The sequence below is a fragment of the Furipterus horrens genome, unplaced genomic scaffold (assembly GCF_987537825.1).
Source record: "Furipterus horrens unplaced genomic scaffold, mFurHor1.1.pri manual_scaffold_2, whole genome shotgun sequence".
In the NCBI taxonomy this organism is placed as follows: Eukaryota; Metazoa; Chordata; class Mammalia; order Chiroptera; family Furipteridae; genus Furipterus; species Furipterus horrens.
In genome coordinates, this window is record NW_028327172.1 from 118,634,484 (window position 1) to 118,660,372 (window position 25,889).

Sequence of the window (25,889 nt, forward strand, 5' to 3'; positions counted from 1 at the left end):
AAATAGTTCTATTCCTTTGTCTTTTTCTACTCCTTCTGGCATTCCCACTACACATATTTTATACCATATATAGGTTTCTCGAAGTCCTTGGATATTCTATTTTTCAAGTCTTTGATCTATTTACCTTTTAGTTCTCTAAAATTCTATTGAGATATTCTCTAGCTCAGAAGTTTTTTCCTCAGTTGTGCTCAGTCTACTAATAAATCCATAAAGACATTTTTTATTTCTGTTAGTGTTTTTGATCTATAGAATTTAAACATTTTTTTCTTAGGATTTCCATCTCTCTGCTTACATGAGCAATCTTTCATGTTGTCTACTTTGTCCATTAAAGCCCTTAGCATATTAATGATAGTTGTTTCAAATTCCTGATCTAATCATTCCAACATCCATCCCTGCCTTGTCTGGTTCTAATACTTATTCTGCCTCTGCTAATTGTTTTTGCATTTCGATATGCCTTGTAATTTTTTTCTCAATTCCCACAGATGATGTACTGGGAATAAAAGGAACTGCTTTAAATTGGTCTTTAGAAGTACTGTAGTAAGCTGTAGGAGGAGGGAAAGCCTTTTTAATCTTAGAATTAGGTCTCAGTTGTTTAGTGAGCCTATGCCTCTGGATTTCGAACCTCACAAGGATTTTGTAGTGTTTTGTTTTGCTTTGCTTTGTTCTGTTTTGTTTTTGTTCCTGCACCTTAGGTGGTACAGGATGGCTATAGTGGGGTGCAGTTAGATGCCCATAGTAACCCAGTAAAGTAGTCTTTGGTTAACTCGTTCCCCTTCAGGGAAGGTGGTGCTAAGAAGTATCTTCGGTATTACAGAATGGTTACTTTTCCCTTCCTCCTGCTAGAAGCAGGAGGGAAGTTTTCTCCAGTATTTACTGTGTGAACATGGTTAAGCTCCTGGAAAAAATGAATCTCAAAATAATGTGCCCCTTTTTTTCTTCCCCACTTGGACAAGATTCCCCTGGTGTTTTTAAATCTAAAGCTTGTCCAGATTGAGCATCCAGCAATTTGTCAATTACGGTGCAGTCTTCCCTTCCCTGGCACTGGTTTCTGGGTGGTTTCCACTCCTGAGTCTCCGGTCTGGTAAGCTAAGTCTACTGTATTTGCCTACCTGTGTCTCCGGCCTTGAGATCAGCAATTGTGCTGTATCTGCCCCTTTCTTAAGTGTCAAAAAAAAAGAGTTGTTGAGTTTTTAATCTGTTCATCTATTTGTTAGGATGAGTTCTTTACATATGATATCTGAAACCAGAGATCCTTTTATTTTTTAAATGGGAACCTATTAACTTGACAATTTTGCAACTTGCATTTTTTCAATTATATTATAAACCTTTTTCTTGTTAAATATTCTTTGATGGGGTTTTTATTAGTGACATTACATATTTTTATCTGGTCTCTCATCACTCAGACTGCTTCCAATTTTCTATGTTATAAGCTGTGCTTCTGTGAACACTCATAGACATAAGTCATCTTATATTATACATCCATGAATACATCCTTAGGGTGAAATAAAATAGCTCTTCTTACTTTGATAGCACAGAAAAATTATCAGAAAATACCTACATACTTCAGTAGTGGAATCATTTATACCTCCCCTCTTTCAAGGTATATTAAATACAGTCAGTTTCTTTGTTCTTTCATCAATTCACAAAAAGATTGAGCCAGTTCTATAACCTTTCATTGTTTTGATGTGTGTGCACATGTACATATGTGTGTGAGAGAGACACAGAGACAGAGAGAATGAGACATTTTATAAAATTGTTTTAAATTGGTAGAGAAATAGAGGCTGTTTTTAAATTTCCTTTCAAGCAAGGCTAGTCTGAGGAGAAATCTGCAAATCCCAAATGCTTCTGTGCCTTTATTCTGAAAATTTCATAAGGTAGGGGAAAAAAAAACACTCCCCTCCTTAGATATGACATGGGAACAACTTCTCTCTAAAGGGCATCTAGTCTGTTACTCTGCTTTCCTGGTAGAATTACCTTTATGAAAGTGGTGGCTTCACTTTTCTTGGCTACAATGAGACCAAATTCTAGCTCTTTCTATCTATATCGCTTTTGGCTCTTCTTTCTTTTTGTCCTGTCAATTGCCCTTAGGCAAAGGTCACTAGGAACACACCTATACTTCAACTATTTGGGGTTTTTACTATTTGTAATTAATAAGGGGCACCATGGAGAACCATAGGGTGTCTCAGTAAGAGTACTAAAAAAGACATATTGTAGGATTTAGGCTTGTGTTAAGTGACTTGAGGAAGAGTTCTAGGAAGCCTGGCTATCATTTGCTTATGTCAAAAAGCAGGTGTAATTTTATGATTTGGTGCAACCATGACTCTTACGAAGAAGCAGGGGACCTACTATCCCCATATGCTTGAGATGGAAAGGTTCCCAAGAGACAGCACTTTCAGTGACCAAAGCAGGAAAATTCTAGGCAAACTGGGAGGAGTTGGTTACCCTATGTAGAAGGCAAGAGAAATAACAGGAGTCTGAGACTGGAACTGGCAAAAAAGCAGTATCACTCACAGGAGCCAGAACTTGGAGTAATTGGTCATGTTTGTGGTTTGGTCAAGGTCCATGATTTTGCCTGGACTCAGATATGATTACAAAGTCGTCTCATCTCTAACGTGGTCCATCATGGTGACAGAGCAGCCTTGTCTGGTGTTGATATTGCTCTTAGCAGCATCAAGGCTTTTGCACAGTGCCTTGCCAGTTTCTAGTGGTCAGGGTCTTTTCTCTTTTTTCCATTTCCCTTTGTTGGAAATTTGGAGAATACTTTTGGGGTTGGCCTAAGACTTTACAGAAGTGATCTAATTGTTAGAGCCTTGGTTTCGGCCACACTGTTTCTGTGCCCTAATGATGCTTTGGGCTTTGAAACATTGAGTAATAAAAATATTATTATCTCCCTTAAACACAATATTTTCTTCAATACAGAAAGATGTTTTAATGATTACAACCAAATGATAAATTACTAAATGTTAATTTTTTTAAATATCAGATATGGTTTTTTCTTCTCTGAGATTCAAAATTCACATTAGCATATTTTGGTGTTGCAGTAAAACTGCCATAAAGAAACCAAACTTATTTGATACGAGACACTTTTTTTCCACAGAACACCTTGAACATTTTGATGAACACTTATAGTTCACTATTAAACTAATGTTTCTACTAGTTTATTTAGTGTGTGTCTCCTAGTTAAGCTTTTTGTTTTTAAAAACTGGAAGTATATGTAAAAGGTAAGTAATTGTTCTGATTTAAATTGTTCCAATTAAAATAAAGTAAATTTTTATAATTATAGTCATTGAAAATATATAGTTACATGTTTTCCAGAACTGTTGTTTTAATAGTAAGAAAAAAAACTTAAACAGTGGGTGGGTTTTTTTGAGGGAAAACCTTTAACTAGTAGATGAACATATTATATAGTTGCTTTCGTTTAGTCACTAAGGTTACAACACCAGTTAAATTGTGGAGCATTATTTTAGTTGTTAACATTGGTTCTAAACTCAGTTTGGTTGTTCTGTATATTAATTAAATTGACTGTTCAGCGCATAGTCTTTGTAACACTGGAGGAAATAAAATGGCCTTAGTTATATTATAACCTACATTTATGTACTTTTCTTAGGTTCTAATGACTACCTTGAAGTCAATATTGGAACAGATGTAAAAGTGGAACATTCTGAGGAAGTAAGTGAGAGGAATCAAGCTGAAGAATTATCAGAAGTTTCCAGAAGCAACATAACACTGGCAATGGTGCTTCCCACTGAAATCCCCTGTGAGGTCAGTAAAGATGCCCTATTATTGAAGTGGCCCTATTGTTTTTATGGGTATTGCATAAGTTCCAAAAAGCTGGCATTTTTGTCTACTTTGTTCATGGCTGTGTCCTCAATACCCAAAATAATTTCTGGCAATTAGTAGGTATTTGATACATATGTGTTGAATAATTGACTTTTGGAAAATATCTGAAAGTTTAATTTTATCAACTGTTGCTTGATGTATTGCAAAGAGATTTACAATTGCTACATATATCAAGCTACTTAAAAAAGAAAATTAGGTTTGCATTAACCAGATCAAAGATTTTATTTTCATAAAAGAAAACATATTCTTAAAGAGAGTTTGAAAATATTTACTTTTCAGGATGATCAATATTTAAAATATGTATCAAAGACTTACGTTATCAAGAGGAAATATAAGAGCTTGAAGAGCTGTCCTCTTGGGAATAAAAGTATAATGGATGGATAGGTAGATTTATAAAGGTGAATATATTAATACATGTTGCCAACATTTTTTCTCTAGTCTTCCTTGGGATGAAAAACTAAAATAAGCATCCTAGTAGAGCTTGACTCGAATTCCAGGCTAGATAATCTCTAGACAATAAGAGAATGCTGGCTCTCAGTATCTGTGTGTTTAAGTGGGAGGAGCCAAAGATACAGGAGAGCCTTGAGAGGTGCCTGCCAGGGTCCTTCTCGTAGAAGCCAGTAGAATTATGTGACTGGATGACAGGGGCTGCATTGTCTCCTTGCTGGGAAGTGTGTTCTGGGACTCTCCTGATTCTGCTGGGACCCGCAGTCATGGGGTCAGCTACATGTTCTGTGGAGCTGGGCAAAATTTAATTCCTTCACCCCCCAACTTTATGACTAAGCAGAAAAACCACAGTTTTAAACTATTATGCTGCCAGTTCCAGAGGAACAAAAACGTCTCTGATGTTACGTTGGAGACCCCAGGAACCTGAAGTGTACAGGTTCAGGGGAACTGGCACAGATAATCAGGCAAGGAAAAATTGCAACCCAGTGAAAGGGCTCAAGAACTCAAGGGCAGGTACTCAGGCTAAACAATCAGAATAGGTGGCTTCTGTTGAGTCAGAAAAAATGGAAGAGACAAACAAATAGAAGAGACTGTAAATAAAAGACAAATGAGAACTGTTCTCAAGCAGATATAATTGAAGAAGAAAAAAAAACAGGAAAAAAAGTATGGAACTAAAAATAGCTCACCAAGAATTATGCAATGAGTCTAAATAGCTGCTTTTAAAAATACCTGTAACAGTAAAATTTGAGTAATATAAAACCTTTCCAAAATTAAATATGCAGAGAAATTAAAATCCAAAAATTAAACCTCACTGGCCTCCAGGCAGAGATGGCTAGTTAGGATCAGGGTTTTTCCAAAGCAGAATATTAGGCTGTTTTTAATTGACAAGGAAATAATTCTTCCAAACCCTCTGAAGTTAAATTATTTCATTTTCAGATTTCTCTTGCATACCCAACTTTTTATGCAATCCTAAGATTTGAAAGGTCATAAAGGAATATTTTATTACCAGCCCCACACCCTAAAAATTCAAAATAAGCTAATCTGTGGACCAAAAATAGTCAAAATCTTGTGCTTTCAGAACCTAGATTTTAACACAATCTGAATCACTATGACAATTGCTGAGCACCACAGAAGAGATCATTTGTATCCAAATAAGTGAAATTCGTGTTTCAGATTCTCAGGGTAACATTCCATCTGTGCCTATTGTCTGAAAGCACATCCTTTGAACTTAACTCATTTCTGAGAAGTCTTCCAATTAGTGAGTGAATAGAGACCCCTTAAGATTATGACCTCCTCTTCCAGGAGGTGATGTTTGATTCCGTGCCATCTTACAAGCCCTATTAATTTACAATACTGTTATTGCCAGCCACCAGGTCTTATCTGAGATGTAACTCTTGAACACTCAGCATCTTCAAAATCTATTCTTTTCTCCACCTACTTTTGTGTTGTCAGCATGCCAGCATTGAGCTGACTATGAGTTCTATCTAGTGACATAATCTTTATTTTTCTGATGAAGAGGGATTTAGTTTGAATCTGTCCTGCTGCTGACTCTTGCTGTGGCGCTGTTTGGGTATGGGGCCCTGCCTGCCAGAGAAGTGCTCTCCCTGTTCCCTCTTCTGTTCTGGAGAATCAGCTGGAGTGGGTTGTTTCAACAAGGTGGTGGGAGATGCCCTGCTACTGCTGCTTTTGCGCACAGGAGCCTGAGAGTATTGTTCCCTGGCCTCGTCATCTTTCCCAGCCTTGTTCCTTTCAATGGATTATTTTATTGCCTGGGCCTTGAAAATCTTGTGCCACTTTAAAAACAGGAGACAATGTTTTTTCCTTCAACATTTCTTTTCATGCACTGGTGAAGGCATGCCTCTCGTACTCTATTTATGTGAATTATTTCCTGTCTCATCAAGAAATACCTAGATGAATTTTAACAGGTTAAATCTGCTACTTAATTTGACCTCATCCTTTACCTTTTTTAAGAACTAGTGTTCTTTGTTCTATTTTGGTACTTTTAAATTATTTTTTTATGGGCCAAGGCATTTATTTTTCTAGCATATTCCTCTTGATTTTGTTTTGTGGGGTAATTGATTATGAAAGGTATGAAGTCAGTGAGTTCTATCTGCCCAGTGCATCCATTATTTAAATGAATCTTATCTAATTTTATACCCATGATGGAAATTCTACCTGGGAGGAATTCTTCCAATGGAACAACATCTAAACCAGACCTGGACCTGGTCTGTTATTTGCAGTTTCTCTTCCCTATGCTCTCTGTTACTTCAAAGTCTTAATTTCTTTAATTTTTTTTTTCTGGCAAATTCCCTCAGAGCAATGATTATTATCTGGGAGTGATCTTGCCCCTTTTTCCCCAGAGGATATTTGACAGAGTGTGCAGAGAGTTTTGGTTGTCATAACTGGGGGGCTACTACAGGCATCCATTGGGTAGAAGCCAGGGATGTTGCTAAATATTTTATGATGCACAGGGCAGTCCCCACAACAGTGACTTCTCAGGTACAAAACTGTCAACAGTGCCAAGGTTAAATCCTGTCCGAGAATATAAGAAATACATTCATGCATTACAGTAGTAAATCCCCTTCAGATCACCTAATAAGGGCACCAGTAATTCAGTGCTCCCCTTCAGAGATTTCTCTTCAGTCTACCCAGTTGTGTTCTGATCCCTTGCTAGAGCTGTGCAATCTGTAAGCAGTTATGCTGTTCACCCTTTTTGGGGGTAGTGCAGGGGGCAGGGTACCAAATTACTTTATTTGAAGGAATGGTACAAATGAACAGTCATAAGTAGATGATTTGGTACAACTTATACAAAAGATAAAGGTAACCCCAAAGTGCATGTACTTTAGTGACCAAGGAAGTCACCCTGCAGTGATGGAAATCCACCCTGAGGCTGAGCTCTCATCACTGTCTCCCAGGCTATGCTTGTCAAAGAGCTACTCTGCCACGCTAGATTCAGGGTCCCCATGTTGTGTGTGTGTGTGGGGGGGAGAGTAATGAGTATAGCTGTCACTCTTTTTATGGATTATACCTGAAGCTTTAAGAAGGAGCCTCTAAATTTTTCTCTGTGGGTCTTCTCAGAGGTACTGTAGTTTGCTCTCTGTTGCCTCCTGCCTCTCCAGTTATTTCTGTGAGCCTCCAGCCCAGGTTCAGTCATGGCTTCTCTATTTCTTCTTCAGCAGCACCATCCTAAAGAGCAGTTGAGAGTGAGCTTATCTTCTTTGTTTTATTTTTATAGGCAGGCCTTCAGTTTAGTACTTTCCCTTCTTTTCGGTAGAATCTGTTCACTGCAATCTTAGCTTTCTTCCCCTCAAATTTCTTACTCCCTTTAGTATAGTTAACCAATATTTCTTCATTAATATCTTATTCTCCCAATGTTGCTGTTCTAATGATAAGACTGAAGCATATTTTTAAAATTAGTTCAGTCATTTGATTTCTTGGGCAAATTTAGTTCTTAGAGTATAACTGTAAAGGCCTTTTAAGTGGCTTTATCAGGATTTAGACCTATATTAATTTCATTGAATTGTCTTTCTATCTGAATCCTAGAACATGACATAGTCTCCAGTAATGACCTTCATTTCATTTGACCTGTTCATTGACATACCGCTGTGGCTGTAAGCATAATATGTCTCCAAAACCACAGTACAGACCATAGGTTATTTGATTTACAGATCTAGAGAGAGCCTGAGACTACATAAGGGCTGTGAGCATGCCACAGAGTCTCAGAGACTACTTCCTGCTTATTCATTCCTTGACCATGAATCCAGAGTACAACAATACACAGGAACTGACAGCACTGCCACCATATTTCTTACATCAACTTACACACTAGTTCTTGGTAACCATCCTTAACCTAAAGTCCGATCCTATGATTTAATTGAAAAAAAAAAAATATATATATATATAGTAAAAGTAGCAAAAAAAATTATTATGTGCATCAGTGCTTTACATATCTATGTTGTGAAGTGCTCCCCTTTGGTGTTAAGGTTTTACAATGACCAATAGATGTATATGTTTTTTAACCCAGTGGTTCTCAACCTAAGATCCATATAGGGACTACAAGTGGAAGTTTAAAAACAATAATGCCTAAATTGTATATCCAGTGACACAGATATAAATGGTCTGAGTTATGGCCTGGATATTGGGAGTTTTAGAATCTTCTCAGGTGATTCTGAAGGTGAGCACTAGCATCCCAGTTTGGAGCCATTACCATAATATAATCTTTGCTCTGCTGTCAAGGGTTAGATCCATTATTACTACAGCAACCTGCACAGTCCTGACTTAATAAGACCAATACATCATTGCTTGTTAAGCCACTGGCTGTTAAAGCAGTCATGGAATTAGAAAAGAACCATTGGTCTGTGTATAAAACTCGTAGTAGGCTGACATGAGGACCACTAGGATCAAAATTTTTATTGCCTGTGCTTAATAAAAGACATCTACTTTGACAGAAGCAGAAACTTCACTATCTTTAGTACAATATTCACAAATTATAAATATGATTCACCACATAAACAAAAAGAAGGGTACAAACCATGATCATATCAAGAGATGCAGAAAAAGCATTTGATAAAACCCAGCACCCATTTATTATCAAGACACTCAACAAAGTGGGAATAGGGAGAACAAACCTAAACATAATAAAAGCCATATATGAGAAACCCACTGCCAGCACCATATTCAATGGGCAAAAACTACAAGTGTTCCCCTTAAAATAGAGAACAAGATAGGGATGTCTGCTTTCACCTCTCTTATTCAACATAGTACTAGAAGTTCTAGCCACAGCAATCAGACAAGAAGAAGAAATAAAAGGCATCCAAGTGGAAGGAGAGAAATAAAACTGTCATTATTTGCAGATGACATAATACTGTATAAACAGAATCCCAAATATTCCACCAAAAAACTACTAGGACTAATAAATAAATTTAGCAAAGTAACAGGTCCAAAATTAATATCCAGAAATCAGCTGCATTTTTATATGCCAATAGCAAACTAACGGAAAGAGAAGTTAAAAAATAATAATTTTGTTTACAATTGCTTCAGAAAGAATAAAATACCTTGGAATAAATATAACCAAAGGTGTAAAAGATCTGTATCTGGAAAATTATAAGACACTGAAGAAAGAAATTGAAGAGGCTACAAATAAGTGGAAACACATATTGTGTTCATAGGTAAGAATTAACATCATTAAAATGTCCATACTATCCAAAGCAATCTATAGATTCAACACTATTTTTATCAAGATTCCAATGATATATTTCACAGAAATAGAACAAATATTTCAAAAATTTATATGGAAATACAAAAGGCCCAGCCTAGCAACAGCGATTCTGAGAAAGAACAAAGTTGGATGAATCACCCTGCCTAATATTAAACTATAATATAAGGTCATAGTGATCAAAACAGAATGTAACTGGCATTAAGATAGACACATAGACCAATGGAACAGAATAGAGAGCCCAGCAATAAACCCACATCTTTATAGTCAATTGATGTTTGACAGTGGAAGCAAGCACATACAGTGGGCTAAAGATAGTTTATTCAATAAATGGTGTTGGGAAACTGGACAGATTCATGCAGAAAAATGATACTAGACCTCCTTCTTACACCACACACAAGAATAAATTCAAAATGGATCAAAGACTTAATTGTTAGATCCAAAACCATAAAAATCCTAGAGAACATAAACAGCAAAATCTTGGACATTGATCATAGAAATATTTTTATTGGATGCATCTCCTAAGGTAAGAGAAACAAAAGAAAAATAAACAAAGGGGACTACATTAAACTAAAAAGTTTTTGCATGGCAAAATAAAAAGACAACCCACTGAATGGGAGAACATATACACCGATACATCTGATAAAGGGTTAATATCCACAATTTATAAAGAACTTACAAAACTCAACACCAAAAACAAAACAAAAAACAAAAACAAAATTTAAAAATGGGCAAAGGACCTGAAGAGACGCTTCTCCAAAGAGGACATACAGATGGCCAATAGACATATGAAAAGATGCTCAATGTCACTAATCATTAGAGAAATGCAAATTAAAACCATAATGAGATACCATCTCACACCTGTCAGAATGGCTACCATCAATAAATCAACAAACAACAAGTTCTAGTAAGGATGTGGAGAAAGAGGAACCCTTCTACACTATTGGTGAGAATGCAAATTGTTGCAGCCACTGTGGAAAGCACTATGGAGAGAACTCAAAAAGTTAAAAATGGATCTGCTTTTTGATCCAGCTGTCTCACTTTTAGTAATATATCTGAAGGAACCCAAAAACAGTAATTCAAAAGAACATAAGCACCCCTATGTTCATTGCAGCATTATTTACAGTCATCAAGATATGGACACAGCCCAAGTGTTCATCAATAGATTAGTGGATAAAACATCTATGGGACATTTACACATTGGAATACTACTCAACCATAAAAAATAAGAAAATTTTACCCTTTGTGGCAACATGGATGGACCTGGAGAACATTATGCTGAGTGAAATAAGTCAGTCAGAGAAAGACAAATACCATATGATTCCACTCATGTGTGGAATCTAGTGAACAAACTGAACTAACAAGCAAAATAGAGACAGACTCATAGATAAAGAGCAGGACGACAGCTAAGGGGTGAGGAGGTTAGGGGGTGGAGGCATTGAGCAGAAAGGAAAAAGGGACTCATGGACATGGATATAACAGTGTTGTTATTGCATGAGGAGGGGAGTATAAGGGGACTAAGTGGTAATGAAAAAAATATAATAAAAAATTATTATAAAAAAAGACACCCACCCTGACAGAACTAGAAACTTCCCTCTCTATAGGTCATATAGGCCCCTTTTGTTTAGGTCTCAAACTTTTTTACTAATTCAGAAAAACGTTAGTGCTTGGAAGTGATCATTATAATAACCCTTTCTCTCTTTGAATGCTCAGAAGTAAAATAAGGAATAAACAGGGAAAATATTGAGAGCGAACTAATGGCTTCATCATTGATAAAACTAAATTTGTGAGCATTTGACTACCCTAGCATTTTCTCCATGGAATTAAATGTGTTCATATAATTTCATTTTTAATTAAGATGTGCCCAATAGTTAAGAACAAGGCTGGGCAAGTGCGGTTGTTCCCTCCTGGATGCAGATGCAGGGACCAGATGAAGCTGTGAGTCCTGAGGGAGGTAAGAAGTAGAGCAGAGCATGTTCAATTAAAAAAGTCATATTTTACAGTCTTACTTATCTTAATTTGAAAATATGTACAGATTGCCTCTTGCATGCAAAGTTCCTGCAAGTTGCCCCAATGATATGAAAAAATAAAAAATACCTTCAGGATGCTTAAAAACTAGCTGGGAAGGCAAGCCATAGACATGAGACACTAATTAAGAGCAGAGGGCATGACTTAGGGTCAAAGAAGTAGCGTGGGTGTACACTCTTTGTGATTCCTTTGGACGTTTTACAACTCCTCATGAGCAGAAATTGTAGGAAGTGTTTATGGAGCTGGTGAAACTCAAGTTGGATATTGATGGAGAGGTTAAGTATGGAGAGGTCTAGAGAGATAAGAGTTGAAACGCAAGTCAACATTATGTACAAACAGGACTGGCTACCCAATCAGCAGAGACCAATGCAAAATGAAAATACAGGTGCCCTTGTTCAAATTATTATGTACTTCAAGGCAGTGACAACAGATCATTAAATTAAGTGCACGGCCCTGCTAAGCACAGGACCTGGGATCAATTGCACAGATCACATGCTCACAAAGCTGGCCCTGTGTACAAAGGAACATGTAAGTGCCTCATTTGGGGTGGTCAATATGCTTGCCTTTTGTTTAGAACTTTTCTCTAGAAATGGTTGAAATGTGGAGCTGTGCCCTCTCTTAAGGAGATAATCTGATGCATAAGAAGAAGTCAGTTGAACACTCCTGAGTAAATGCATTGCCTGGGTGAATGAAACATTGGAAGAGGATGCTTAGGCTTGCAAGGTTCTGAAGGAAAGAGGTCAAAGTTAAATAAGAATTGATGTTACCATGGAAGAGAACTCTGAAGAACTTCAAAACAGGAATTGGGCATCTGAGTCAAAGTGAAATGAAAAATCATTAAAGACTTGAAGTAAGGAGACAGATATGAGTAACAAAGGAACTAAGGAACTGTGCTGGACATGAGGTCCTGTGTAGAGGAGGTTGCAGATGTGAGAAACAGAAGGGGCTTTTGGTCCTGACCTTCAGGACTCAGATGGAGAAGTGCATTGGAGAAGGTACAGGGAAGAAAACAGGAAAGTGTTTCTGGCATGTTGGCTATGTGGGGCAAGAGAAGGAATGGTGGTAGTTCCTTTCAGATAGGATCTTTCCTTTTTTTTTCTTCTTTTTTTGATTTATTTATTGTTTTTCTTTACAGTTGTCCCACTTTGTCCCCCATTGCTCCCCCCCACCCAGCCCACCCCTTCTCCTACAGTCCCCACCCCATTGTCCATGTCCATGGGTCATTTATACTAGTTCCTTGACTAGACCCTTCCCTTACTTACCCTCTTTCTCTCCCTCCCCGACTCCCCCCCGGTAACTGTTACTCTGTTCCTTGTTTACTTGCCTCTGGTTCAATTTTGCACATTTGTTTGTGTTTTTCATTAGGTTCCTGTATTAGGTGATATCATATGGTATCTGTCTTTCATTGCCTGGCTTCTTTCACTGAGTATAATTCTCTCTAGTTCCATCCATGTTGTGGCAAACGGTAGGAGTTCCTTTTTCTTTCTGCTGCATAGTTTTCCACTGTGTAAATGTACCACAGTTTTTTAATCCACTCATCTACAGACAGGCACTTAGGCTATTTCCAGCACTTGGCTATTGTAAATAGTGCTGCTATGCACATAGGGGTGCATAGAGCCTTTTGAATTGGTGTTTCAGTATTCTTAGGGTATAATCCTAGCAGTGGAATCGTTGGTTCAAAAGGCAGTTCCATTTTTAGTTTTCTGAGGAAATTCCATACTGTTTTCCACAGTGGCTACACCAGTCTGCATTCCCACTAATAGTGCACTAGGGTTCCCTTTTCTCCACATCCCTGCCAGCACTTGTTTGTTGATTTGTTGATGATGGCCATTCTGACCAGTGTGAAGTGATATCTCATTGTGGTTTTTATTTGCATCTCTCTGATGGCTACTGATGTGCTATTTAGTTGGTGAGGAGAAGTTTAGATCAAAATATTCTGTGGACAAGTACCATTCGGGAGCACTGGACCTTGGTGGAAAACTCCCAAAGCTGAAATTATTTTGTTAACATCAACAGATTTGTAGAAGCACTTTGGTACAGAGCATTAAAGATGTTAGCTTTATTGATGGGCAATTTTTTGCTTTGGGAGGTATTTAAATAGGAAATTTTTTAAATTAATGACTTTGGGGATATCATAATTTTATAAGAGCATAAAATTAGGTTCCTGATTATTTCATGAGGAACTTAAAGTTACTTTGACTTTGAAGAAAGCCTTTGAAGAGTATATCTGAGATCATCATAAAAATAGTATTCCATTTTAGTTATTTTGAAGGTTTAAGCAACATGTTGTAAGGAAGGGTATAGATTTTAAATTTAGGTAGTTCTAATTCATCTTGAGATGTAAGTCTGTCTGTATGTTAGTTACCCTGTTCATAAAAGAGAAAAATAATAGTCTTCCATTTTGGGTTTTGGTGTGTGCATTTATTTGCATATATGTGTGTAGGTATACTCTCATATGTTTTGGTTAGAATTTTTAAAAACTTTATATAATATTTGCTTAGAATAACTTTTAGCATAAAATAGATGCTTAAAAAATATATACTTCTTTTCTTTCTCTATATTTATTTTATCCCTTATAATTTTTTTCCAAAGGTTTTCACAAACCCTTACATAGATTTAGCCTTTTCACCTTAATAAAAATCTTTAAACTTTTAGATTTATAAACTTTAGCCAACTCAATAACCTTTACAGATACCCATCATAAATAGTCTAACCAGAGAATCTCTTTTAGGTAAGATCTAAAACTACTGAACTTCAAAAAAATTTTATACTTAAATTTTTTTAAAAATCACCATATTTAAATGTTCAGTCCTTTTATTTATAAATAAGTACACCAAGTTCTAGAAAGATGGAGGAAAAGAATTTGCAAAAAGGGTTTGTTTGTCAGTGATTTACAGCCCCCTCAAGGTCTGTGAAGTGATGCACTTGTCCTGAGATGGGGAGCCTCACACCCAGGGAAGAGACAAGAGGAAAAGGGAGCAGCTATGTTCTCACTGGTTTTTCAGTTGCAAAATGAGGTATTGGAGAAAAAATTGAGTAGTCAATAAACACCAAGTCCATAAACTCAAAATGTAATGAGACTTACATTTACATAATTCATTTCTAAATATGGTTGAAAATAGGGACATGATAGAAGAGATAACGATCATATGCAACCTCTATCATTAATAATTGCCATGGGTTATTTGGTTAAGGTAAACTTTTTCAAATGCTTAATTGGGTTGTATTTTTTATTTTATAGAATCCTGGTGAAATATTTATTATTTTGAGAGATGAAGTAATTGGTAATGCGGTGGAGGTTGAATTTACATCAAATAATAAATGCATTAGAATACGGCCAACACTTTGGAATAAAACAGTCTGGTGTATGAAAGCTTTAGGTAAGAAATTCTTTTATGCTTTAATAAATATAAAACATCATCCTGAATTTCTTTCAATAAATTTATGATAAATAGTTTCACTTCTCTACAGGAACTAATATTGTCCTGCAGGTGTTTCCTGTGTTAACTTTCACACGCCCAAGGTTGTTACTATAATCTAAATTTGCAAAAGTACAGATGTGTAAGTTATGAGAAATTAGCTTGTGTGCTATGTGGTAAAACAGCATCCAGTTACATCACATGTTTTTATATGTGCCAGCAGAGAGCACTTGAATATACACTAGCTATTAAATATGGAACTAAAATTATTAGCTTTATTGTAACAGGATTAGTAGATATTTGGATTTTCATTAATGAACTTTGAAACATTTTGCTTCTCTCTCTCTCTCTCTCTCTCTCTCTCTCTCTCTCCTTCTCTCTCTCCTCCTCCCTCCCTTTCTCCCTTCCTTCCTCTCTTTTTTTGTCATGCTCATGAGTATATTTTTGGTTGTTTTGGAAAACATAAATCTTTTTCAATATTTTATCATTATGGTAACATTTCTATATACAATCTCCCCTTTTTATACTAACTTAATTTATGAAGCTAACCATTTCATTACACAACTCTGCCTGTTGTGTGGTAACTAGTATTAGATGGAATATCTGTGCTTACCACAATAATTGTACTAAATTCAAAATCTACTATATTCATTTCAGAATGTTTTGATAAAAATGTAGGACTACATGTTTTTTATTTATTTTTTTACAATCAGAGAATAATATTACGTTATAAAACTTTATAAATATGAACTTCATATAATATTTTAAAGTAAAATATATGCAGTCTTATTATGAATTTGTAAATGTAAAAAATTTAAAAGTAAAGAGTATGTCAAATGCATCCTGAGCTTTTTTATGTAACTTTTATAAAGTAAGTCCATTTACAGAGTTTCTGCAAACCTTTTCTATTATGTTATACAAAGCATGTGTCCCCTCAATGGATTTCCTTGCACAGCTGAGATGAGAGTTCAATTATAGAAAGGAAATACTCTACACCAACCATTTATAAACATTTCAGACACTGGACAAGGATATGCAGGAGTCAGATGAGAAAGAACTCTTTGTCTCTTTTTTTCTTTCCACAGACCCTTACTTCCTTATACCATAGTTTAAAATGATTTAATGAAGAAAAATTTCTAATTAATTTTGGAGTTTAAACTAAATCTAGTTAGACTAAAATTACTACAGAAAAAAATCTATACTGCAAATTAAGAAGTCTTTATATAATACTTCCCAAAAAGCAGATCAAAATGTCAAATAAAATTACTCATATTAAGATTTTATGTTCAGTTTACCTAATAGCTAAAAGCAGAGTAAAGAATAAAACATAGCAAAGTTAAATTGTTTTCCAGGAAAGCAGAAAATGAATAGTCTATATTTCCAAGATACAGTAATACATAATATATCTATGTAGTGAAACAGCAAGTTTGTAGTAAAAAATATAAACCACTATTTACTAGTTATGCTAATTAAACCTCTCAAAGTCTTTCTGCCATCTATTCTGTTCTGTAAGTTAATGAGAGATTTTCTTATAAAATTTTGTCTGCTCTGTGGTATGTAGCAATATATAGACTGAGTCTGTGAGTAGGTGAGGGAATATGGATGGGACATACCTCTGCAGACATAGCCCTAGAGTTTTATTTTCTCTGCCTTATGGCACTGTTACTTAAAATTTTTGAGCCTTGCCCTGACTGGTTTGGCTCAGTGGATTGAGCACTGGCCTATGAAAGAAAAGGTTGTTGGTTCGATACCCGGTCAGGACACATGTCTAGGTTGTAGGCCAGATCCCCAGTTGGAAGCATGTGAGAGGCAGCTGATCAATGTTTCTCTCACACATCAGTCTTTCTTTCCCTTTTTTTCCCCTTCTTTCCCACTTCTCTAAAAATAAATAAATAAATAAAATCTTTAAAAAAAGAATTTTGAGCCCTCGCAAGAGCTACATTTTATATCATGGCCCAGCACACATGCTTAAATCCATAATTAAAACAAAGGTTTTAAAAGAACTAGTTAAACGAATGGTGTTAGCCATGTCAAGTAGAACTTGGAAGTTGCCACTCCCATTTTTTACAACACAAAAAAGCTGAACAAACTGAAAATAAATTATTTTTCTTGAGTTCATTGAGAACTATGTTTATGGGGCAAACCACCATCCCAAAATTTGGAGAGAAAAGTAAATCAAGAGAGTGACATCCAAGATTTGCTTACCTGGAGCACAAGTCACTAGAGCCAGAAACTGGTGGGAGCACCTAACTAGTAATTTTGATGAATTTCTGTTGGCTGAATGTGAACTAGTTTAAGTAAGAATATCCTGGGGACTGTAGTCTTGTGAGGCACCTGTAATTTTGTGGGATTCACCTCTAGGAACTTCACCAGGTTCTGGAGACTCTGCCAGACCAGAGGAAGAATAGTCATAGAGAAATACTCCTAGTGTGTTCTCCATAACAAAGCCTATGCTCCAGGAGAAACCACTTTACCAGAGTTTTATCCCAGCTGGAGAAGGGCATCCATCCCACTGTATCCTCTCTAGCCTTCCCGAAGGTGGGGAGGGAAAAGTTATACCACAGCAAAGCCATTTACAGAGTAACAACCAAGAGACAGGAGCCTATTAAGAGACTGAGACTTAATCATAAGATTAGAATGCTTCCCCTCCCCACTGCCTGACCACCGCCACCACCATGGTAGAGTTGAGTATAATGGCAATGGACTAGAGTTGAGAGTACTGCAAGATGCAGAGTCTTTCTGAGGAGGAATGCTTAGGGAAGCACCAGGTCAAGAGAGAGGACAGAACAATGACAACAGAGGAATTCGAAGCTTCTGACATGTACAGTAGTCCCTCTCTATATCGTGGTTCACTTATTGTGGCCTCGCTGTATCATAGGATTTTTTAAAATATTTATTTAATTATTTATTGCAGATTTTTCACTATATCGCATAATTTTGCACTATATCGCAGGATTTTGCAGTACTGTATACATATGTTGTTAAAGCTACATAGGTTTAAGAGTGTAGAATATGTTTAAGAACATAAGTAGTGTTTATAAAACTGTGGAAAAGGTTAATAAGGGAGTGAGAAAGGTTAATAAGGGACTGAGAACTGTTTATAAGTGTCTTGGAAGGGTTTATAAAGCCTTAAAATATATATAAATACTAAAATAAACGTAAGGTTCTTACTTCACGGATTTTCACCTATTGAAGGGGGGTCTAGAACGTAATACCCATGATAAGTGATGGAATACTGTATAGTTACAGCAAACATTAAATACAGCCCAACTCCTAGCCATATTACTACACATGATCACTGCCTACTGGCTTCATTTCTTATACCTGACACAATATATCTAGTTTCCAAGAAATTACAAGTCATGCCTAAAGCCAAGAAAAATCATTAGTCTAAAGAGAGAAAGCAAACATTAGCTGTTGGAATGCTCAGACAGGGAATTTTAATTAACTCTGATTAATATGTTAAGAGCTATAATGGAAGAGTGGACAACATGCAAGAACATGCAATGGGTAATACAAGCAAAGGGATAGGAATTGTATTTCTTTTCTTTTTTCTTAATGCTAGTCAGCACCTACTAAATTGACATCAAAGCACAGAGGGAGAAAGTAGGCTTTATAGCTGCACTGACCTATACTGTAGCCACAACTGGTTTTTTAAACTTTGATTTATTATAATTAAACAAAATTTAAAATTCAGTTCCTCAGTTGCACTCACCATATTTCAAGTGATTTGTTAGAACACATCTATCATTTCAGGAAGTTCAATTGAAAAGCGCTGACTGTTCAGTAAGCTTTTTTTTTTTTTATCTCTACACCAATTGTGGAGTAAGAGGGAGTGACCAGTGTGCTCTTAAAGGCTAACAATAGGTCCAGAATCTGCATTTAGTCAAAGGAGCAATTAACTAGTGACCAAGAGAGCTGTTTTGATTCTGTATGAAGCTTGTTACTGGGTAACTGTAGACAAGTCTCTTGATCATTCTGTGTCTCAGCTTTCTTGTTGATAAAATAACTTCTTTACTTACATTTCAAGAACTTATAAGATGTTTGGAGACAGGGAAGATAAGATATGACACCACACTTTAACAGACATCCAACTGAGAAGCAAAGTGCCAATCTCTCCTCTAGCAATCCTATAAACACAAAGAGTGGTTTTTCTTGAATAACCCTACCCTCAGCTTTTGGGTGGGTGTGGTAAGCCACTTAAAAACTTTCTTCTCTTCCCTACAAGGAAGAGAATTGAAGTGTCCATCTTTCTTCATAAATATTGTATGCCTTGTATTGCCCATCACTTCTCTTAATCCTCTGTTTATGTCTCCTGATATAAAAGCTGCCAGAATTGTTTGTCCCCTTTAACCCTTGGGGAATCATGCTCAGGAGAGCTCCCAATTCTATGTCATCTTCTGTGTAATCCCTTTACCCATTGGTGACTTCCAAGACAAGAAATGGCCTCAATCTTACTTCATCTTTAAAGCATTTTTTCTGTACTTTTTCGAATACCAAGTTAAAATGGAGGAATCAAACACTAAAGTAGAAGCACACAAGAAACGCTTCCCCACTTTCAAAATTCTTTTGAAGAATATCGATGCACTAATATCAAGAGGAGGTCTCTAGGTGTCCAATCTCTTTTTAGTCTAGAAAAAATGCTCATGTGACTTGATTTCTGATCATCTGACCCAAGACTTAATCAGTCACATAACTTAAAATGTGGTTTGTTTCCTGTAAATGTTCTCTTGCACTATAACCAGTCTCCTGTGCTAAATCTGGCTGGTGTTGGGGGCTGGAATGGCAGCTTGACAATATTGTCCAGGACACAGGCTTATTTCTAGTCACCGTTCAACAGTCCTACAGTGTGGCCACGCTTATCATGGAACGAGATGATTTCTAAGACTTCTGCCATCACACCTATATTCAAAGCAATATGATGAAGCAGTGGTGTGCCGGAATCATCGCATACCGGATTGCAAGAGTCAGTTTTATGTATGTCCTCCCTAATTCATATTCAATGGGATCACTTTGTATATTAAGCTTTTCAGGCTTTTCTGACATTATACTACAGACAGGATGGCTTAACCAACCGAAATCTATTTCCTCACAGCTCTTCAGGCTGGGAGTCTAAGAACAAGGAGCCAGAAGTTGGTTTATGACAAAATCTCTTCCCTTGGATTGCAGATAGCCAACTTCTCCATGTTCAAACATGGCCTTTTCTTTGGGCACCAGCACTTCTGATAGCTCCTCCTCTTCTTATAATGATGCTTGTCTTACTAATAAGGCCCCCACTCTTAGGACCTTATTTAACCTTAATTAGATCAAGTATACATTTCCAAGTACAGTACATTGGGGTTAGGGCTTCAACACAAATATTAGGTGGCAGGGCATACCATATAACCCATTTGGTAGCTTGAAATCAGACATAGTTTAAGTATAAATATTTACACCTCAGAAACTGACAAATTAAAAATCAGCTTTTTTTTTTCTTTGCTTTCCGAATAGTCAGTTTCTCAGCACATTACTGGGATAAAGAAATGAAGATTTCAGCCCTTGCTGGTGTGGCTTGATAGGTTGAGCACCGACCAGCAAATTGAAAAGCTGCTGGTTCGATTCTCAGCCAGGGCACATGCCTGGGTTGCAGGTCAGGCCCCCGTTTGGGGGCATCTTAGAGGCAACCTATTGGTGTACCTCTTGCATGTTTCTCACCCTCTCTTTCTCCCTCTCTTCCCCTCTCTCTAAAAGTAAATAAATAAAATCTTTATTAAAAAAAAGAAATGAAGGTTTCATTAAATAAGAAAGCTTCTGTAAGACATACCTGCTGATATCTCATTAGTCATAACTTAGCCCCAAGGTCATACCTAGATGAAAGGAAGAGCAGAAAATCTAGTCTTTTTAGTTGGATAGACATGTGTCCTACAACAACAGAAGAAAATCAAAATTTGTCTCTTAAAGAAAGAATAGAATAGATATTGGCAGCTAGCATTTTCTGTTAGAAAAGGCTACCTCTGAGACCAATTACTTAATTTTCTTTGTTTGGATACCTCTGCCAAACCATTTAAGTGCATGTGTGTGTGTATTAATAGTCTTTCAACATCGAGGTATATCAAATACTCTAATGTCTCCTTCTTACAGTTTTCAGATAAAACTCAGATTTCTCTCCATACAACCCAACACTGTGCCATATTAATGTTCTTTTTAAATGTGTTTCTTTCTAACTTAGTAAAAATTCAGAGAATAACAAAATTATATTAAAGTACAGTATGCCAAACAGGGAAGAAATCTTAAGATGAACTTTTTCTTTTTTAAGTATATTTTACTGATTATGCTATTACAGTTATTCTACTTTTTTTCCCTTTGCCCCCCTCATCCCAGCAACCCCTTTCACTCCAACAATTCCCCCTCCCCACGTAGTTCATACCATGGGTTGTGCATATAAGTTATTTTTTTGTTTCTCCATTTACTTTACTATTCTTAACTCCCCCCTCTCTATTTCAGAGCTACCAGTTACATTTCTTGATCCCTGCTTCTTTTCCCCCATACTCCTCCTCCCCCCTACCCACTGATGACTCTCCATATGATCTCCATATCTGTTCCTGTTCTAGTTGTTGCTTAGTTTGTTTTTGGCTTTTAGATTTATTTGTTGCTAGTTGTGAGTTGTTATTTTACTGTTCATAGTTTTGATCCTCTTCTTTTTCTTAAATGTGTACCTTTAACAGTTCATATTATAAGAGCTTGGTGATGATGAACTCCTTTAGCTTTATCTTGCCTGGGAAGCACTTTATCTGCCCTTCCATTCCAAATGATAGCTTTGCTGGATGGAGTACATAATCTAGGTTGGAGGTAGGTCCTTGCTTTACATCACTTTGAATACTTCCTGCCAGTCCCTTCTTGCCTGCAAAGTTTCTTTTGAGAAATCAGCTGATAGTCTTATGGGAACTCCTTTGTAGGTAATTCTCTTCTTTTCACTTGCTGCTTTTGATTCTCCCTTTATCTTTAATCTTTGGCATTTTTATTATAATGTGTCTTGGTGTGGTCCTCTTTGGGTCCACCTTGTGTGGGACTCTGGAGTTATATGGCTATTTCCTTTGCCACATTAGGAAAATTTTCCTTCATTATTTTTTCAAGTAACTTTTCAATTTCTTGCTCTTCCTCTTCTGTTTCTGGAACCCCTATGATTTAGATGTTGGTATGTTTAAAGTTGTCCCAAAGGTTCCTAAACTTCTCATTAAAAAAAAATTCTTGTTTCTTCTTTCTGTACTGGTTGACTGTTTATTTCTTCCTTATGTCCCAATACATTGATTTTAACCCAGTTTCCGTCCCTTCACCATTGGTTTCATGTGGGTTTTTCTTTATTTCACTTAGTGTAGCCTTCACTTCTTCCATTATGCATTTGCTGTGCTCAATCATTTCTCTGAGCATCGTTATCACCAGTATTTTCAACTCTGCACCTGCTAAGTTGGCTCTCTCCTCCTCATTTAGTTCTCCCTTTTGAGCCTTGATCTTCTCCCTCTTTTGGGACATACTTTTCTGTCTCCTCAACTTGACAGCCTCCTGTGTTTGCCTCTGTATATTAGGTAGAGTTGTCACACCTGTGACGTTGTAAGGGTTGGAGCCTTAGGTTTTCATCAGTGCTGTGCAACACATTTCACTGCCTTGTGGCGCTGTATGTGGAAGAGGGCTCTGAGAGGAAACAATGCCTCTTTCTTGGCACTTGCCTTTTTTCTAGTCACTTCACTCACTTCCCATATACAGCTGGTGACCCTCTAGCTGTTACCCTGGTGGTGGTTCCCAGAATGGGTGGGTTTGCATACATTCTAGGACTGTGGGGGCCCTCTAAAGGGGGATTCTCCTGTGAGACCAGCAGTTTATTCTGCTGCTCCAACCCCCACTGGTTTTCACAGCCAGAAGCAATGAGGCTTTATTTTCCTGTGCTGTAACCTTGAGTAGCCTGGTCTGGACTGGGGCTGGAATCACTCCCCAAGTGTCCCTCCCAGATTTTATAATGTGTGGCCACTCATTCTGCCCTGTTGCAGCTACTCTTTTGCCATTGCTGCAGCCACACTGCATTCTCTATACCCCAGCTCCCCATCTTCTCCCCTCCTACCCGTCTGGATGAGTATTATTTCTTTGAATTTTTGTTTGTTGGACTTCCATATAGTTTGATTTTCTGGCAGTTCTGTTTTTGTTTTGTTTTGTTTTGAGGTAGTTGTAATCCTAATGGTTGTGTGAAGAAGTGAAGCACATCCACCTACACTTCCATCTTGGCCAGAGCCTAAGATGCTCTTTTTCTACATGCTCTTTCTTTCCCTTCTGACACACTTCCAAATATTAACTTGATTTTTTAGTTTGAGTAAGTATCTTTTAATTTTGCCTTATCCCTTTCAGCTTAATAACTTGATACACTTAATCACTACTTTGTTTTCTAAAACCACATCTTTCCCATGGTGTCCACAGGTTTATCTCTTACAGAGACTGTTTTGTACTAAAGGAGTTTAAGACTACTATAGTTCCAGTTTGTGCCAAAACATATACAAATACATGTTAAGGCTTTAAACTAGAAATATTAACTAATTTTAACTCAGAAGGAAATGGGTATTTCTCTGGTGCCTGCAGTTTAGCCAGAAAAATATTGTCCACAGCAGGGGGACAACCAATAAAAGTTGAAAAGAATGTAGAATGAATCCACAAAAATGTAGAATCTCTTTATTAATTAGGAAATTATGTTCTGAATAATATGTTAAAAATTCAAATTTCATTAAAGGAGGATGAAAATAATTTAGGACGTGCCCAATCTAAACCTGTTAGAAAAATAACAAGAAATATTTCTAAATATTATACTTCAGGAAAATTATTACTAAAATTGTTACTAATTTTTAAGTATGACCAAGATTTTGAGGCTACCAATATTTATTTAATAATACTGTTCTAATCAAAAGAGAGTTATGTTGATTTCAGTTTCCCAGAAATCATTAGGTAAATTCATTCAAGGTTTACGATGTGTTGAAGTGTTAAAATTGATTCATAAAAATGCACAGCTTCTCAGACAATGGAAATACAGAAAGTAAAAAGCTCAAATTAATACCTTTGTGAAATATCGTTTTAATGCAATTGGTGATATAGTTCTGACTCTTACTACCTTTGGATTATATTTTCCATAAATTACTTTAGTTTGTCATTCAGCTGAAAGCATAGACCATTTACATCATAGAGACAGAAACAGTTAACAAAGACTCTTGAGGAGCCTAGAACCCGAGCTTGGAAATTTAAGTAGAATTTCTTTTATATCATTGTTCTTAATATACTTTGTTGTTTATCTATGTCTGATGGGGGCAAGGTGTTCCATTTTTCTTCCATTATAAGTTTTTTTTTTCTATTTTAAAACAGAGAGAGGAAGAGAGAGAGAGAGAGAGAGAGATAGAACCATCAAGGATCAAACTTGCAACCTTGGTATATAAGGATGCCACTCTAACCCCCTGAGCTACCCAGCTAGGGACCATTATACTCCTTTTTTCTTCATAGCTGACTCTTATTTCCTTACTTAGTTTTGTGATTTTGACCTATATTTGTGTGTATCTCCGGTGCTAAATGTGATTTGCCTACTTTAGTCTAGATATTAAATAGAAGAATTAACTTTTCCTCTCTTCTGTTTGAGTACTTATTTTCATTGAAGAGCTATAAAATGTAGGAAACATAGTGACTGCAGTTAATGTAAAGTAATGCTCAGGCCACACCAAGTATTGTTTACAAAAAGGCCAATTCAGTAATACATTATGAAGGAGGGGCTCCCAAACAGATGAATCCATAACTCATCCTCCTTGATATATAGGTGGAAACAGCAATTAGGTCTTATTTAATCAGTGATATTCAATAGATGTGAAAATGTACACAGCAGAGATAACTTCAAAGGACATCTCTTTGGAGGATTAGTCTAAAATCAATATCATTATCATAGATCTAATGATGTTTTGAGTCAACTAATGGCTCCAGATATCTGGAAAAAAAATTAGCTCATTTTTCTAAGAAATTAGAATATTTTAAGTATTCTATATCAAAGAACCAGCAGGCAAATCTCACCATATCTCTTTCATGATTTATTACCTGGCTTTCTTTCAGAAAGTTAAAACCCCATTATAAAACTCCTAATCTCTTTTCTGATAAACAAAATCATTATCTTCATTTCAAATTGTACTTATGAAATTTACTGAAATTGATTTCCTTTGAGTCCAAAAACTCCAGAACCCTCATTATCATGTGTGCACAGCTGTAACTGTTGAGAAGTACTTTACAACTTCCAGTTTTTTGTTGTGATTTCTCCTTCATTCTCTATTGGACAGATACTTACTTTAGGAAGAGGGAAGTTTTCTAGTTCATTTCCTTTATAGTACAAGTGTCTAGTCAAGTAATATGGTAATAGGAAATGTCATTCAGCTTCATGTAGTAAAACTTAAGATTGCTTTTGTTGGCTTTAGATTACCCTGAGCAATATTATAAGGTCTTTTAACCTGTTCAGGAAATAAAGTAAAATTAATTCTTAAATTAATTAATACTTAAAAATTAATACTTTATATTTAAAACTTTAAAAAGTTTTAAATATTCAAAGCTTCTTTAGGGGGTTAGGTTTAAAACTAGCTTTCTAGTCTTGTACTCAATGGCTTATTCCAAACCCCAGACAATTTTCCAGCAGAATTTGGAAAATGTCTCCAGAACAAAGAGTGAAAGTTTTTAAAGTGTATTCTGAAAATAAATTAAAAGAGAGAAATTTTGTTTACATTTGTTATAATAAAATAAAACCTTTCTGTTGAAATAATTGTTTATCGTTATTCTTTCCCAAGAAGTCCAAAATTCTTAGGTAACGTGAACTGTTGGTATTCACAATGGAGTATATCAGTCACTTTAAACAGCTTGTTTACAAAAAGCTTTTGATAAGTGTATAGTATAACTAGTACTCAAAT

General features: G+C 36.3%; 1 protein-coding gene across 1 annotated transcript in view; it reads left to right on the forward strand.

Annotated features, from left to right (window-relative positions):
- The window catches only part of BANK1 (B cell scaffold protein with ankyrin repeats 1), a 321,562-nt gene that overhangs the window by 66,855 nt on the left and 228,818 nt on the right, over positions 1-25,889 (forward strand). Inside the window, exons 3-4 of the mRNA XM_090266342.1 lie at positions 3,608-3,762; positions 14,772-14,910. Of these exons, the coding sequence (XP_090122468.1) occupies positions 3,608-3,762; positions 14,772-14,910 (294 nt within the window). The remainder of the gene's footprint in view (positions 1-3,607; positions 3,763-14,771; positions 14,911-25,889) is intronic.